The sequence below is a fragment of the Octodon degus genome, unplaced genomic scaffold, assembly GCF_000260255.1.
Source record: "Octodon degus isolate 3935 unplaced genomic scaffold, OctDeg1.0 scaffold00233, whole genome shotgun sequence".
Classification (NCBI taxonomy): domain Eukaryota; kingdom Metazoa; phylum Chordata; class Mammalia; order Rodentia; family Octodontidae; genus Octodon; species Octodon degus.
In genome coordinates, this window is record NW_004524809.1 from 1,421,363 (window position 1) to 1,434,813 (window position 13,451).

The 13,451-nt window shown below is 45.3% G+C and overlaps 1 protein-coding gene and 1 pseudogene across 4 annotated transcripts in view; one reads left to right on the forward strand and one right to left on the reverse strand.

Annotated features, from left to right (window-relative positions):
* Positions 1–13,451, reverse strand: part of Atg7 (autophagy related 7) — a 293,132-nt gene that overhangs the window by 231,061 nt on the left and 48,620 nt on the right. For all 4 annotated transcript variants that reach the window (XM_023705916.1, XM_023705915.1, XM_023705914.1 and 1 more), the window contains exons 8-10: positions 7,296–7,384; positions 5,672–5,793; positions 1,581–1,671 (exon numbers count right to left, since the gene is read on the reverse strand). In XM_023705916.1, the coding sequence (XP_023561684.1) occupies positions 1,581–1,671; positions 5,672–5,793; positions 7,296–7,384 (302 nt within the window). The remainder of the gene's footprint in view (positions 1–1,580; positions 1,672–5,671; positions 5,794–7,295; positions 7,385–13,451) is intronic.
* On the forward strand, positions 9,224–9,777 carry LOC105740923 (annotated as a pseudogene).

The window sequence follows — 13,451 nt, forward strand, 5'->3', positions numbered from 1 at the left end:
AAGCACTTCCCTGGCAAGTGCAAGCACCTGAGTTCAATCCCTGGTTCCTCAAAAAAAAAAAAAAAAAGGGGGGGGGGGCTGGACTGCCACAGTGCAGTATGGAGGACCACCTGGATGACTCTCCTTGAAGAAAAAGCAATTATCTCCATTTTGGCTGAACCTGACCCTATTTCCATGTATTGATATGTACAGAGCTGCCTAAGACTTTTCCTTATCCCTTTAATTGGCTTTAAGCAATGCATGGGTCCAGCTGAGGTGCTGATGGCAGTCTTTGAAGCAAGACAACAGGCAATGTCTCTTCCCATCCTTCCCAGAAGGATGTGTGAACCAGAACGAGGCGGGATGAACAGCAGTGCTCCACATGTCAGCTAGAATCACCTCAAGATGAGTCTATGACTTCCCAGGGCTTGAAAGATTACACATCAGAACTGAAACATACTACTTCCATTGTGTTATGCAGACTAGCCCAGCTCACGGCACTCATGCATTGCCTGCCATGCTCAGAGTCACTCATCCTTAAGCCACACTCCCTTCTTCACAAATAATAAAATCTGGTTTGGTCCTGGGTCAAGGCCTTTTGTTCTTGTTAACCATCACCTTAGCCAGATCTTAGAACCCCCTTGATTCCTCCACCATTTTGGATATATTACTATGTCTTTATTTATACCATGGGTTGTACTAGGAGTGGTAGATTGGAATTAATTTGATGGGATTATAAATATAAACTTCCTGGACCACAAGGAGGACCAGTCTCCTGATGGGCAGATATACGACCTCTGACAGCCAAGGTGAAAAAGAAAGCTGAGTGAGTGACAACTCCTATGTCTAATGTGAGAAACACATCCTGGTCAGAAGCGAACCCTGCATACTGAAGACAGAAATGCCTTCCAGAACTCCCTAAAGAAGTGTTTTTCTCATCCACTTAACATGACACTGGTTTCCACAAGTTCCTCCTATGATGTCCTCTGAGTCAGGCCAATGGGCTGAAGCCAAAAGTCAATGAATAAGGGGTCAAAAAACACCTAGAACCAGTATCTGTGGCTAAGTCCTAGCTCAAGTCCTTGAAGCTAAGACAAAATCAGAACATCTGTTCTGCACAGACAAATTGTGCGCCCTTCAAGACCTGCACCCGAAGGTCAACTCTCACAGCCAAACCCAAACTCAGCAGTGGGGATCAATGGTGCTCATCAGTGTGACAACACTCCTTCCTCTCCAAGGAAGACCAGCCAGAGATGGTTGCTGTTGTGGTTGTGTCTAGATATCGAAAGCCTCTTATAATCACAGGTGGGGATTTGGGGAGGTACCTGAAATACAGGGCTTTTACTGACTTGCTGTTAGGAGATGGGGCCTGGTCAGAAGAAGGTATCCCTGCGGTGTGACCAGAAGGGCTGCCTTCCCTCCCCAGCTCCTCCTTTTGCTCTCTGCTTTCCCAGTACCATGCTGTGAGCAGCTCCTCTCACCCCTGTTCATCATGCCTGGCTGCCTTGGAGCTGACTAATTGCAAACAAAAAGCTTTCTCCTTCCTGGCGCAGGAGCTAGGGACCATGCTTGGTGAGTAAGAACATGACTGAGACACTCACCTCTTCGGATCCATACATTCGCTGAGGTTTACCATCCTTGGACCCATGCCTCCCTTCTGGTTTTTTTCCCATCCAACAGCTTTAGGGCAATCTTAAGGCAAACAAAACACTAAATTTAAATAACAAAGGGAAAAATTTAGAGATGTCACATAGCAAACTTGCTTCAGAAAGGTGAACATTCATAGCAGTCCATGTCCCATTTCTCCTTTCCTCTGAGTCTTTCTAAAGGCCAACAGGCCTGAACTCCAGGAGCTGGCCACAGCTGCTTCATCATCCTGCTTGACACTAGGAATCCTGCTTATGAGACCATCGAATGCCTTGGAGACAGCCCTCCTCCCGCGCCCAGGGTGTGTCTGCTTCCTCTCTGACTACATGTAGCTCAGAGACAAACCAGGAAAAGGCGCCCCACCTGAGTAAGACCTACCTTGGCACAGATTCTGCTGTTCCTACTGGGATCTGAACCTCTCAGTTCAGTGTATTGTATCTGTTCAAGCCTCTCAACATCCATGTGCAAAAAGATCCTTGTGAAGATGACTGTCCCACTACATACTGCTTCTTCCTTTAAGCTCGTCCTTAGTTGCTCAGTAACCCTCTTCCTGACTTATCTCTTCTCTCCTGCCATGGGAGACCCTAGAATTCCAATTTGAGCAGTTCCCAAAATATGTCTTACTCCAAGATAAAGAGCCTTGGGAAGCTGAGCATGATGGTGCATGCCTGTAATGCCTATACCTGGGAGACTGAGGCAAGAGAATCATCATGAGTTTGAGGCCAGCCTGGGCTACACAGTGAGTTGAAGGCCAGTCTGAAATACAAAGTGAGACTCTGTATCAAAAACCAAATAGAAATAAAAAACAGAACCTTGGGCAATGCTTCATACTTATATCTGTACTCTCTACCTAGTCCCCAGTGCCATCTACATGCATCTGGAGACTCACTTTACAGTGAGGAAAAGGAGACCTCTGAAGCTTGCAGGAAGAAACTGCTTCATCTCCCTCGGCTTTGTGTTTCCCAACCTATCTGGCTTTCTGACTCTGCTTCCACCACACCTCAAGCACCAACTCAACCTCCTAAAGCAGCCAGGGAATGGTGCTCGATTTTATCATTGCAAAATTCTCTTGTCCTATAATTAGTCAGATAAGACTAATTATAGGACAAAACCAAAATAAATCCCTCCATATTCATGAGGCTATATGTATTTCTAAGATAGATATATCTGAAGCTTATCAACAATGAAAATGACTATATATGAAAATAATAATTTGATTTAACAAATATCCCTACACATCATTTAGACCCATAACACATGCCCCAAACCAATGAGATGACAACTTCAGGAGAAAGGAGGTACTGCCCTCTTCTACCCAGGAGCAAGGAAGAAAATCCTAGGGACAGGCGTCAGAAGGGACCCACCACCCTCAGCAGTGCCCACTGTGCCTTCCACCAGTGGCCAGGCCTGGATGTGTCTCCACTCTATGAAGCAGGCCAGGTGCATCACAGGGAGCAAGAGGAGACAAGGATATTTAAAGTTGAAGTTTCTGTCTCTGGAGTGTTGGAATGGAACCCAGGTCCTTGTGCACACCAGGCAAAAGCTATATCGTAGTCATCTACGAGAAAGCCACTTAGACTACTGCCACTACAACTGTGGACACCTGAAAATGCTGTCATGCATCAGTCAGCAGTGGGCTGATTTCACCATCAGTGCTGGCTGATTTCACCATTGTGTAAACATCACAGCCTATACTTATATAGAGTGAGGGGCTACAGTGGCACCAGGTGACTTGACTATGGGACGCCACAACATGGTGGTATATCACTGGAGACACTGATTTACAGCATGGCACAGCACTTGAACATACTCCTGTGTATTCCTGAAGCCCAGGGATAGAGAGTATCTACAATGTTTTGCTTATAATAAGGTTGTATCTGCAGCTAATAGGAAAAATAACAACTGTCTTTCCTAAACAATAAATACAGAGAACCCAAGCTATACTTCCAGCCCTTTTGATACAGGATCTTATGAAACTGCCCAAGCTGGCCTCAAACTTATGACCCTCCCATCTCAGCCTCCCAGTAGCTGGAATTATAGCTAGGACCCCGTACTTGGCTGATACTTTGTGTTACTTAACTCTCACATCAATTTCCTAAATAATCTTTAAATTGTGGTATTAGATAAACAAGCATCTAAGGCAATGTTACACAGAAGCTATTTTACAATGGGCCAGAAGAGGGTGCTACAGCAAATGAAAACTCTAAGGCCTCAGATTTCTGAAAGTGCTGAACTAAAACAGCAGCACACAGCTTCCAGTGACTGAGCATGTAAAGCAGGCTGTTGCTCTCTCCCTGGTATCTGTTGAAAACATCTTTGCCAGTCACAACTGAAGCCTCTGATTTCTGCGCTCTAGAAAATATATCTCAGAAGAGATGGGGCATCTCTACCATTCCCCAACACACACACACACACACCCATGGACTGAAGAAAGTAACATGCTGGGAATATGGGGAAGTTGCGAGGAGCAAATCCAACAGCCCACATGAGGTGCTCCGTAAGGCCTGAGTCCCATCATCATGTGGAGTGACTGGAAAGAGGTACAAATAGTGCATTATAAACAGGGAGATGGGAAATTCACAAAACACTGATGGAGTACCTATATATAATATGCTAGACATTAAGCTCTTTTTTTAACACAGCACACAGAGTTCTCATATGAGATAATAAGGGAGGTATGGTGGCATACACCTGTGCTCCCAGCTCTCTGGGAGGCTGAGGCAAGAGGATCTCAAATTTCTACCCAGCGGGAGAAACTTTGCTAGGCCATAGTTACCTCAAAATTAAAAGGAGGGAGGCACTAGGGAACGTGGCCCAATGCAAGGCCCTGGGTTCACCTCTGGTACCATTAAAAAAAGCAACACTTCTTAAGGTAAGTATAGGCATTATGCCCTTCTCTTTTTCTTTCTTTTCTTCTTCTTCTTTTTTTTTTTTTTTTTTTTTAATGTATTTCGTTGTTGCAGGGTCTCACTATGCAGCTCGGACTCGTGGTGATCTTCCTGCTTTCAGCCTTCCCAGCTCTGGGATTACCATGCTAGGACTCTGGCTGGCTCAGGCAGCCTTGGGAGCAGGGCTGGTACAGCATGTGGTGTGGGGGACTGAACCGTGGTCCCTGTGCTTGCCTAAACTTGCCTAAGCAGGCACTTTCATCCGTTGAGCCAGCCCCTTCTCTTTTTTTTATTTTGGTGTTCTTAAGACAGGGTCTTGCTATGTAATTCAGGCTGGTTTTGAAGCTACTATGTACCCCAGGCTGGCCTCAAACTCACAGTGAACCTCCTGCCTCAGCCTCACAAGTGCTGGGATTATAAGCATGTGATGCCACACCCAGTTTACGTCCTTATTCTCCTCAAATGAGTATGTGTTCAATTTTTATGGCGTACATAAAAATGTAAGTATGTACCCATGTACATACAATACACATTGATGTGTAAATATCTCCAGTCTGACTTTCCCGCTTTGTAACATCGGTCACAGGATCAAACACAGACAGGAAATGTGGCAGGAGAAATGGCACTTCTGGTGACTGGTCTACTATATGGGAAACAAGATCACACACAGCTTTAAGTGTATAACAAATATGTAAGTGCATTAATACTTCAATCTTCCTTTAAGAAAGAACAAAAGTAAAGATTTGTGTGAAACAAAAATAAAAATGAAGACTAAGGGAAAAAACCCTCCGGGTTGCTGGTATGATAGAACACATCCATAATCCCAGTACTTGGGAGGCTGAGACAGGAGGATAACAAGAGTTCAAAACTAGCCTGGGCTACAGTGAGTGCAAGGCCAGTCTAAAATACATAGGGAGACCTTGTTCCTCACCTCAAAAAAAAAAAAGACCCTCAAGATTGAAAAAACTACCTAAAGAAGACTTCAGAAGGTGCCAACACCTGTCTTTGATTCAGCTAGATGTCAGGGCACAACTCTGCTCCAAAGAGAAGTTTGCCCAGGCAGCGAGACAGAAGTTATGGTGAAGGATGGAGGAAGCCATCCTAACCCAGCTCCTGCTGGCTGAGAGCTCCTAAATCCTCAGAGACCAGTGCATTACCTGGGCTGAAGGTCACTTCTGGAAGCCTCACTTCAAAGATGATGCTGTGCGCAATGTCTCTCACCCCCTGCATGGTGCGATCACGGAAGCAAATGACTTCAATGGACTGGAAGCTGCTGCTCCTGTCACAAAGCAAGTTGTACAGGTATTACTATACATTTATAAGGAAGAAAAGAAACAGTCCAATAAAAGCTTCACAAAACAGCTGCAGAGAATTCAGGGCATTTCAATTCCTTCTCTTGGACACCCTCAGTATGGCCTTAGCCAAAGAGATTCTGAATAGATCCACACATGCTGGAGAGAAAGCTCAGCAGCATAAATGCCTGCCTAGGAAGTACAAGGTCCTGAGTTTGATTCCCAGTACCAAAAAGAAAAGGAAGGGAAGGGAAGGGGGGAAGGGGAGGAGAGGAAGAAGGGGCAAGAGGAAGGGGAAAAGGGAGAGGGAGGAGGGGGAGTGGGGAGGGGAGGGGAGGGGAAGAGAAAAACAAAAATGAATAGACCCACATAAGCATCCCTTGTCCCACTATTTGGAGCTGGATGCCGAGTTGGCTGAATTTCCTTCTAGGTGAATTTTACATTCTACTCACACTGCGGAGAAACAATTGTGACAAATGAGGCTTTCAAGCTCAGGGGAAAGTACTCCCAGGACCTTATCAAAGCACCTATGAGACCTGGGCCCTCCCCTGCCCCTTCCTCCCTCAGGGACAGTCTGAATTATCTCCCTTTCTGTGCCTGAGTAAATACCTTCTCCTAAGCCAAGTAAGCCTAAGGAGGAGAGCACTAACCCTAAGTATAAAGAGCCTTGTCACATGCCTGTCCCAGTCACTACATACCCCTCTCCAAAGGAACTATTTGCCCACCTCTAACTCTTCCCATAGCCTCACCTCCTTCGGTGTTTATGTAAATGGAATGAAGTGATGTGTATTCTTTCAGTAAGTAGAGTAAACTCTACTTTCTACCCAACTACTGATGTACAGGAGCTTCTTTTCAGTGTGGGGTCAATAAGCGTAACACTGCTGTAAACATTCTGGAAGGGTTTTGCTTGTGTCATGACACACTGTGTGTCACTGCTTAGCCACAGTATTTTTAAGTTTGGTAGATGCTGCCAAACATTTTTGCAGCTGTGTCAGGGTCCCTAAGCCCCATGTCTGCAGTTATTCTTGGCAGGGTCACTCTGATGGACAAGCAGTAGCATCTCATTACGGTTGTAACACTGCCTTCTTCATGACTGATGAAGATGGTATTCACATCTCCTCAGGTGTCAACTGGCTTTTAGCTACCCTGTCTTAATTCTTTAGAATTAGAAAAAAAAATCAAGGGTGGAAGCAACAGGAAATCCCTCCCTGAAAGCACACAGTCTGCAGGGAGAGCTGATGGATTTCAGCTTTAGGGCCACTGGCTACCCTTCCTCCCATAGTCTAAAACACCCTTTCTCCCTAGCAGACCTGATTAAGAATTCACCATGAAGGGAAACTAGGTTATGGCTGATTTATTGATTTACTTTTTGGTTTCCATGCCAGTAATGAAACCAAAAACACAGGGACAGACAACAGACAAGACACAGTTAAAAACACATAGGCATGGACAGAGAGAGACACACACACATACACACACTTGTAAATACCATCTGTGGGCTGCTAGGACCAAAAAATTCCTCAAAGGCCATCCAGGGTACTGGGCTAGGTTACAGGGGTCATAGACACCGACTGTTATCTGTGAACAGAGAAGGCTTTCTGAGTTAGTCAAACAGCAGGTCAGGGTCACAGCACAGACATTGCTCCCACTTCCCACCCGCTGCTTTATTCTGTCCTGCAAAGCATGCCAAATTAAGACAGCCACCTGGTGGAGTGCTGAAGGGAAAAGAGGAGAGCTGAAGGACCTCACACCAGACAACAGAACTTCCTGATGGCAGGCATCAGCCCCTGCGCCCGGCACTGGATCTGGCAGAGAACAGGATCAAGGTCCACTCAGAAGAAGGACATGGAGAGAGGGAGGCTCCTCTGTAAGGTCATAGGCAGAGGAAATCCTCTTGTAAAGAGACAGGGGCTGTGAAAATCACTCACTCAGCAGTGATGAGAAAAGTTAAAGAGGACCACTGCCACTGCACATCTATGCTGCATTCAAATCACAAGCCAGGTGCCCTGGTATGGCTGACATGTTCTCTCCCCTCTTCCGGCCTCCCTCAGAGGAAAAAACCCTACCTGACTTGGGTACTATCTCTTCAGCAAGGATGTCTCTTGGTGATGGGAGTTACTCTGCCTTCCTGGCTTCCACAGATCTTTGTACATAATAAAAGATATTGTGGGGTTTTCTGGTCTCTTTTCTCTCAAAAGATCACAAACACCCAGATCTTGATTTCTAAATACCACCCTCCAGTAAAAAGAATCAAGGCACCAGTGATCTGTGGCTAATTCTAGGATTGGGAAGAGAAAACACAAGATGAACCTGGAACACCTAGTACCAGAAAATAAGCAAGTGCTCAAAAACAAAGGTCAAAAGCATGAACAGAGTAGCCAGATGAAGAGTGTTCCACAGCCAAGACTGTAGCAATCAGAGCAATGAAATAAATAATGTGGTAGAGGGTTAGAACCCGAAGTATAATAAAAACATCCACATAGATACAAGGGAATCAATAAATAGATGAAAATTAAGAAACAAGTCATGTTTAAAGGCTTGCAAATCAGACTAAAGACTGCCCACTGTAAGAGAGGGACTCAGTCCTTTCCCTTCTAGAGATTGGTTGGATTTGGGGACTCACTTTACAGGGGTGAAAACTGCCCAACTCTACATGCACCCACTGATCAACTAAACATCACCAAAGACACCCTTGTCTTCTCCCCCAGTATATTCTGTCCAAAACCCCATATCCATAATCTAATCACAAGAAAATAAATTCATGGATGCTCTACAAGAATTACCACCAGCCCTCTACAGAACCGTCAAAGCCATGAGAAACAGATGAAGATGTCACAAGAAAATACAGCATGGTGTTCTTGAATGTATCCTGGAACACGAAGAGGATGCTACTACAAAAACAGTAGTTAAATGAGGCATTAAAAGCAATGGATTCTTACTTTTGACAAAGGCACCATGGTACCATTAAAGTACCATCCTTCTGTGATTAAGTTCACACACATGCAGGAAGTACTTTAGTGAGTGCTTGTTCAACAATGAAAACACAGGTGAGTGGGTAGGATGGATGGATGGGCAGTTGAATGGATGGACTGGTGGGTGGATGTGTGTGGGGGTTGATGAATGGAAGGGCAAAAGGAAGGGAGTATGGAGAGAAGGCTGAGCCCAAACACCAATTATCCCACAAGTTTCCTTCACAGGCACAGGGTGGGTTAAATGACAATGCAGCCAATATATTTTTGTTGCATGTAGATCTACTTGGTTTTATAAGAAGGAATCAGCCCAGACATTTCCTATGTACTTCCCACAATGCTTGGGATAGTGTCATTCACAAAGTAGGAGCTTAAGTAATATTTAGGACTAGGGATCCAGTAACATCTCCCACAGGCGTCGGCTGTGTCAGCAACCACAGCGTGGGAAATGGCGCAGTATTTGGCCTCCATCTTCGGCACTGAAAAAGACAGTCAACTGCTTGTTTTATTTCAAAATTGGAGCATGTTGTCATGGAGACAGGGGCTCTTGGTTGCACAATAAACTAACCCTTAGCCCGACCACTGCCCTCTTGAACATTCACTATAACCCTCAAAACTCTTCAAGTCTGCTGACAGTTTGTGCTGTGCCATGAGTGATGTGGAGATGCAGGAACACTATAATGAGTTCTTTGAGGAGGGCTTTACAGAGATGGAGGAGAAGTATGGAGAAGTGGAGGAGATGAATGTCTGCGACAACCTGGGAGAACACCTTGTGGAGAATGTGGAGGTCAAATTTTGCCATGAGGAGGATGCAGAGAAGGCTGTGATTGACCTGAATAACCGCTGGTCTAACGGACAGCCAACCCATGCTGAGCTCTCGCCCGTGACCGACTTCAGGGAATCCTGCTGTATGAAATGGGGGAGTGCACACGAGGAGGCTTCTGCAACTTCATGCACCTGAAGCCGATTTCCACAGAGCTGCAGCGAGATCTGTATGGGTGATGCCGCAAGAAGCATGGGTCAAGGGCCGGGGAGATGCCTCAGTGGAATAAGTGATTCCCTGGCAAGCATACGGGGCTGAGCTCAATCCCTGGTCCCACCAAAAAAAGCATGGGTCAAGGTCCTGGTCCACGGACCAGTGCTCCTGGTCTACAGACCAGTCTTGGTGAAGGCAGCAGCGGCAGTGGAGGTGGAGGAGGTCGAGAAATCGGGAAAGATCAGGCAATTCTGATCCATGCCATTTTTACTGTATGTCTGCTAGAAAGTGTTGTAGTTGATTGACCAAACCAGTTCATAAAATGGGAATTTTTTTAAAACAACAAACAAAAACACAAAGATGTGTTTCAGAATAAAATTTGTAATGATACAATAAAAAAAATATTTAGGACTAGGGTGAAAAAAGGTAAAGAATATCGTAACCCCATCATATCAACACTGGTTAACAAAACCACTATTAATATCTTATGTATAACCACTCATAATTTTATTTGTTGAATATATGTATTTTGTTACAATTTTTTAAACAAAAATGGGACCATACTATAAATACTGCTTTTTATCTCTCACTATATTGTAAACTTTTTCCATGTCAGTAAATGTTAGTAAGGGTACCAAACATTGTGCTTCCTTTTGGAGGAAAATTCATTAGTCTTCATCTGTGTATTAAGATGCATATTATCAGATAATTATTGTATTCTTTCAAAGAAAGGCTTTAAAAATATTTGCTAGCCCAGTGTGCAAGTGTACAATCCCAGCACTTGGGAGGCTGAGGAAGGAGGACCACTCCAAGTTTGAGACTAGACTAGACTACATAGTTGAAAGCCAGCCTTAACTACAAAGTGAGACACTGTCTCAAAAAGTTATTTTGGTTTTCTTTTTTTATTTTCCATTATATAAAATGTTCTTATTCTTAAAACTGAAGATTTTTCTGTCTAGGTACATTTCCATGTCTTAAATGCAAATAGATTCAGGTTTCATACAGAGGGTTCATCTCTACGGTTTTCTCTTCAGGAAATACACAATACCTTCATTTGAGATCTCCACAGGGAGACAGAACATTGTCAGCATTGGGGATCTTTTAAGAACAAGCTCACACACATACCAAATGCTGCTCTCAGTCCTCAAGTGCCCAGACAAATGACCCAACCCCTGCAGGCTGCAGCTCTTCTATCCGATCAGGAGAAACTAGCTGCACCTATTCCCAGGTGGGGGCAGAACAAAGCAAAACCAGGCCTGTGGAGCCCTGCCTGTGTGCAGTGTGGCAACAGCATCCCAAATGCCCATGAATGCTCACCCTGCTCCCTTCCCCAGCAATCTGTGTCTGCAGTAAGATCTGGACCAGCTCTGATGCAGCTGGGCCGGTCCTCAGGCCTCATTTAGGAGCTATTACAGAGGGTGGTCTTGTAGACAAAAGGAAAAAAAAATGTTTGGGGCTATTTTCATTACCTCAAAAACTCTGGATTGGCACTATGCCCCCCCCAGGCTCCTTAAAAGAGGGTCCACAAACTAGTAGCACCTGCATCCCAAGGGGCCTGCTGGATGTGAGCCTCCAGCTCTTCCCAACCTGACATTCAGGACAGAAGTCTCAGGCCTCCTCCCCCATCTGCTGCTCTAGTCTGCACTGTACCAAACACCCCTGCCTGGCAACTTTCAGAAGCGCAGCTCCTTTCTGTACCCTAGTTGGGGTGCATTTGGGCAGCACCTCGGGGCCTTAAAACACACTGCTATCTTCACCCACGCCAGAGATTATGATTAATCAGATAAGGTTTAACACCAAGATTTGCTTCATTTTGTTGTTTTGGTTTGGTGCTCAGGATGGAACTTAGGGCCTGCATGCCCTAGGCAAGCCTCTACCACTGAGCTGCGCCCCTGCCCCACTTGCCTGCCTTATTTTAAAACACCCCCTGGTGGTTACAATGCACAGCCAGTTTGCAAACCCCTGCTTAACAGTGTGCAACAGTTCTGCAAGTGAAGCCCTCAGAGACCGCCTGAGTAAGAAGCTCCTGGAAGTGCTGAAGGCACACTCCTCCACCCCCGCGAGCGCTGTGAACATCCCCTGGGATTCTTGGGCACTCTCTCATCTCAGAGCCAGCTCCCTGGAGACTTAGAGAAAAGGAGTGCTTGCTTAAGGAGGGCTCACTGCACCCTCTGGGTTTCCTGTCTGGTAACTGATTATTTGGCAATTGTGTTTTGATATATCACACATTATGGCATCATTTTCAGGCATGATAAATTATAAAATGCACTTTAAAATGGAAGGAAATAAAAAGAAAACACCACAACATTAAATATGTATAACAACCATAAGAAATTCTTGATATTAGAAAAATGCCAACAGGAAGAGAACAATAACCAAGAATGGAGAAATTCAGGCTGGTCCGGCAGATTCACTTTTCCATCCCCAACACCTAGCAAATCTACTGAGTGGATGACAGAACTGGTCAGTTCCTCTGGGCCCATATGTGAGCATCCCAGGAAGGGACCATGGGGGCAGTGAGAGAGGAAAGATAGCGTCTGGGCACACAGACCTGAGGGTCCATGCAGAACCGCGGTGCAGCACCTGCCAAGTTCCCTTTCCTTCCCTCTGTGCTTTCTCAACACATCAGGCATTATAACCCTGGGTTCCTCTTGGGAGGAAGGGCAAGAGAATGACCTGAAGGACACCTGTGACAGCAAGAGAACCAGAGCAAGATCCCACCCCAGGACTTCCTCTGAGCTAACTAATCATCCTCCCTGAGCCCTGCTGGCCCCACTACCACCTGCTGCCACCTTTCCACAAGGAACACCTTTTTCCAAGTGCCCCAATAAAATCCTAACAGGTTGTACCTGCCAGACCAACTGCACTGTACTAAGGAATCACTGATTTCAACTTCACTTTTAAGTCATCACAGCACTTAATAACTTGTGTTTTGTTGTGTCGTGTTGTGTCATCTCGCTAAGTTGCCCAGGCTGATGTGGTACTCATGATCATCCTGCCTCAGTCTGCCAAGGGACCAAAAATGCTGCATGTAGAACTCCAGTTCAGAAAGGTCAGGGAAGGGGGGACTGCTCTCTGCTCTGGCAGTACTAGGGTGACTTATGCTAAGGGAGCGGGCAGCATGGTGTGAAGGGCACTGGCTGAGCTCAGCACATTTACATCCTCCTTCTGTAGCTAACTGCAGACCTGGAGTGGGCCTGCCCCACGTGTACAATGAAGGCCTTGAATTATTTCATCTCAAGGGATTTCTTTTGGCCCCAGAATCAGAGGACCTTAGGCCACAGTTAAGAGAAAAATCCTATATAGGTCACAAGACAACAGAAACTGCCTTAAAGCTTAGCCCTGTTTGGTGCCTAAAACCTACTCAGTGAGCTAGAAGAACCAGGCAATACAAATACAGAAAATGCCCTTCTCAGAGTCTCACTTGTCAAATAGGACTCTCATGAAATGTCCTCAACCACTCTCACGTGACCCTTGGCACGTGAGACCTCTCTATGCCCCAATTTTTTGCTTTGTCTCCTCTGGCCTGTCATACCTGTCTGCAAACAGATTTTTATTTTTTATATGTCTCGGTGTGTTTGTTTTTCATTGGGTTGAGGTTCCTTGGCGTTCTGCATGCTTCAGTTACCTGAATGTCAGATTGTTTCCTCATATTTGGGAAGTTTTCTGCTATTACTTCTGCCCATATTTTTTTTAATGT